This window comes from Myzus persicae, unplaced genomic scaffold, assembly GCF_001856785.1.
Source record: "Myzus persicae strain clone G006 unplaced genomic scaffold, MPER_G0061.0, whole genome shotgun sequence".
NCBI lineage: Eukaryota > Metazoa > Arthropoda > Insecta > Hemiptera > Aphididae > Myzus > Myzus persicae.
The window spans coordinates 11,473-15,056 of record NW_019101034.1 but is presented as its reverse complement, the minus strand read 5'-3'; the positions used below and the strand labels follow the sequence as shown (position 1 = coordinate 15,056).

Genomic DNA, 3,584 nt, shown 5'->3' with positions numbered 1-3,584 from the left:
CCTTGCTTCAACTTTCATTTTAGTCTTTTTACACTGCTCTTTGAATGTAAGGGTTCTGTCCAGTGTGACCTCTAGGTAGACTGGATGTTCTGTATTTTCTAGTGGTTTTCCAAGCCATTCAACTTTTAGTTCTCTTTTTGCCTCGCGGTTTCTAAGATGGAAGCTGCATGCCTGTGTCTTATCTGGGTTGGGTCTTAGTTGGTTTTTTGTGTAATAATTTGTTAATTCTTGAAGTGATCTGGTGAGTTTACGTTCGACAATTTCAAATTTTGTATCCTGTGCTGCTAGGGCCCGGTCGTCTGCGTATAGGAAATGTTTTGTTTCTTTGATGATGGGTTGATCGTTGGTGTATATATTGAATAGCATAAGCGTTAATACACTGCCTTGGGGTAAGCCATTTCGTTGGTTTCTCCATCTGCTCCATTTGTTATTTAGTGTAACTGTGAAACGCCGGTTGTGTAGCATGGAAGATATAATTTGGACAAGGTGCCAGTCACTTGTGCATTCGTATATTTTCTTAAGCAGAAGGTTATGATTCACCATATCATATGCTGCAGATAGGTCTACAAAAACCACCCCAGTTACTTTTATGTTCTCGTAGCTGTCCTCTATGTGTTGGCATAGGTTTAGTACCTGTCCTGTACAGTTTTTGCCTGGCTTAAAACCAGCTTGCTTAGGAATAAGTTTCCTTTCGATTTGACTCTTGATACGATTCATAATCATACGTTCATACAGTTTGAAAGTATGATATAGCAGAGATATCCGTCTGTAATTTTTTGGGTTTTTGTAATCTTTTACCATTTTGGGTACTAAGGCCTTGTCATGGCATGAGTTTAGAAAAGTTAATAGCCATTGTTTAGATTTTATGCTGAATTCTTTTATTTGTTCTGTCATTACTTCGTCTGCCCCAGGTGCCTTTCCGTTTTTCATCTCCTTCAGGCTCTCATTTAGTTCATCAAGCGTAAAGTCAAGCTGGAAATTATTTTGCTCAGAGTCTCGGATTCTAGTGAGTTTTTCTCTTTTGATTTTTGCCCCTGGTTTACCGTTTCAGAGTAACTGTGAGGCTACTCGGTTAGCTGTTACGTTTATATCATTTGTGTGTGTAACTGGGTCTCCATTTAGTCTCTTGATGAGTCGCCATGCTTTTTTGCTGTTCTTGGTCATGTCTGTATTCTCAATGAGTTCATGCCATCGGTCGTTTCTATCTTTACATAGGTGGTTAATCAGGGTTTCTCTTAGCATCACTGTCTCTTCGCTAAATGGGTCAATAGTGAAAGATTTTTCATATTTTTTATTTATTTCGCAAGTTTCTTCCATCATTCCGCTTATATATTGTTCTCTACATCCCCGTGGAATATGTAGTCTTGAGATTTTCTTGACTTTTTCTACAAATTTCTCATAATTGTCTGGCTTTGGGTCTAAGTTACATATTTCTTTACTTAAACTTTCCCTAAAATCTTTCCACTTAGCCTTTCTAAAACTAAATCGCCTTTTAAACGGTATGGTTTAGGATCTCACGACTTCTGTAACACTTAAAGTCAAGCCTCTATGTTGAGTATTTGGTATGGGGTCACATACGTTCTGTATGGCTTGAGAGGCTATTTTATCGCTTACGAAGGTTAAGTCTGGGTTGTAACTTTTCTTCCACCGGCCACTATTAAAGGATGGGGGGGGGGAGTTTTGGATCGTGTACTAGGGACAAGCCTTCAGCCTCAGCACATGATTCAACGTTTTCTCCATTTTGATCTGTTTCTTGGTATCGCCACGTGACACTATGACTGTTGAAATCGCCCAAAACTATCTTTGTATCACAGTTGTCAAAGTTATCCGGTTTTAAAAAATCGAACGCTATGTTTGGTTGTTTGTACACCGACGTAATTGTACAATTGCGTACCTCAATGGTTAGTATCTCGATCTGATTGTTATGACCATATGATGCACTTTCGACCACCAGTTCTGGTTTAGTATACATTGCACTTCCATATTGTGGTTAGGTTAGGTGGTAATTCAATGACTAGATTCATTTCCGGTATTTTTGGCCTAACGCTGGCCTCATCCCATTGCGTTTCTTGGACACACAATACGTGGCACCTCTGTGACTTACAGAATGAAGCAAGAAGCTCACCATTAGCCACGGAAAAGTCTTCGATATTTTGTGTTACCACATTTATTGCCTAACCTAACCTAACCTAACCTGCCGTCCAGTTGTACCGTGACTCCAGCATCTTCCCCACCACGGTCTCGGGAGTGAATGGATCGTTGATTGTAGCTTTCAGCTCCATTCTCCGACGCCACCATCTGTCGCACTGGAAGAATGCGTGCTCTGCGTCGTCAACTGGAGCGAGACAGTCCACACAACTTGGGTTGTCCAACTTTCGGATCCGGTGCAGATACTGGCCGAAACAACCATGACCCGACAAGAACTGCGTCAAGTGAAAGCTGGTTGTCAGCCCGTGGCTCCTGGCGCACCACCGACGGACGTCTGGGATCAGCCTCCTAGTCCAGCTGCCTGATTCCTCCGTCGACCATCTCTCCTGCCATGTCACCATGGTGTTACTTCTTGGGTCTTTTCCTGCCGTGGGTAACGCGGGATCCCGTCTCCGGTCGAACATTGCCTCTCTCTCTTTCGCCAGGAGGTCTGCGGGTGGCGTTGATGAGATCACGTTCGTGGCTGCCTCGGAGACGGTTCGGTACGCGCAGACACACCGGAGAAGAACTCTCCGTTGGGCTCTATTCAGGGTCCGGACGTTTCCTGGCACGATCTCCAGCGTTTGTGCCCAGCTGGGGGCACCGTATAGGAGCACCGAGTGCACCACCGACGACAGGAGCCGCCGTCGGTCCTCTCGTGGCCCTCCCAGGTTCGGCATGATCCTCGCCAGCTGTTTCCCGATCTCCGCTGCTCTGGCTGCCGCTTTCTTCACATGGCCCTTGAATAGTATCGTCCTGTCCACCACCATCCCGAGATAGTTCATCTCGGTCGAGAGCTGAACGTCGCCGCCGCACAGTCTGATCGCGGGCAGGGTGTACTTGTACCTGTACGTGAAGAGGACGGCTTCGGTCTTCTCCACAGCGATCTGAAGGCCAAGGTCAGTGATCCGCTCCTCCAACAAGGACAGGAGTCTCCGGGTTTGGTGTCCTCAGAAAGGTCTTGCGACCTTTCATCCGACTGCAACTTCGGACCTTTTATTAGCACGTGGTGCTAGTCAAGGGCTGTAGAGGCCTACGACCGCCAACCGACGGGACCTCCCCACACCGGGGCATGGCCAGAGGACCGCCGGAGACTGACGGCCGCACGTCGTCTAAGGACCACGGGCACCGAGCACGCCGGAGGGCATCTCCGACGGGCTCGTACCATGTAGCTAGGGCATACAGGTGCCTTTCGCCATCCTGGTGAGACCGCAATCTATCCTCGTCGCTTTCCGTGTTTGGTCACGGACAACCTTCGCTGTATATAGCTCCAACGATAAGCTGGGTGGGCGCTAAGGAGGAGCCGTGCATTCCCGGCCGGCTGTCACTGTACGGGTCCGCCGGGTCCCGTCACTCGGCAACTTTCCCCTGACCGAGCATGAGGTCTTTTCCCACAT

The 3,584-nt window shown here is 47.1% G+C and overlaps 1 protein-coding gene across 1 annotated transcript; it reads right to left on the bottom strand.

Moving 5' to 3' along the window:
* Positions 1 to 2,189: 2,189 nt before the first annotated feature.
* Positions 2,190 to 2,957, bottom strand: LOC111027430. The gene has a single exon (XM_022305801.1). The coding sequence runs from the start codon at positions 2,955 to 2,957 to the stop codon at positions 2,190 to 2,192; it is 768 nt and encodes a 255-aa protein (XP_022161493.1).
* Between the last annotated feature and the right edge of the window lie 627 nt (positions 2,958 to 3,584).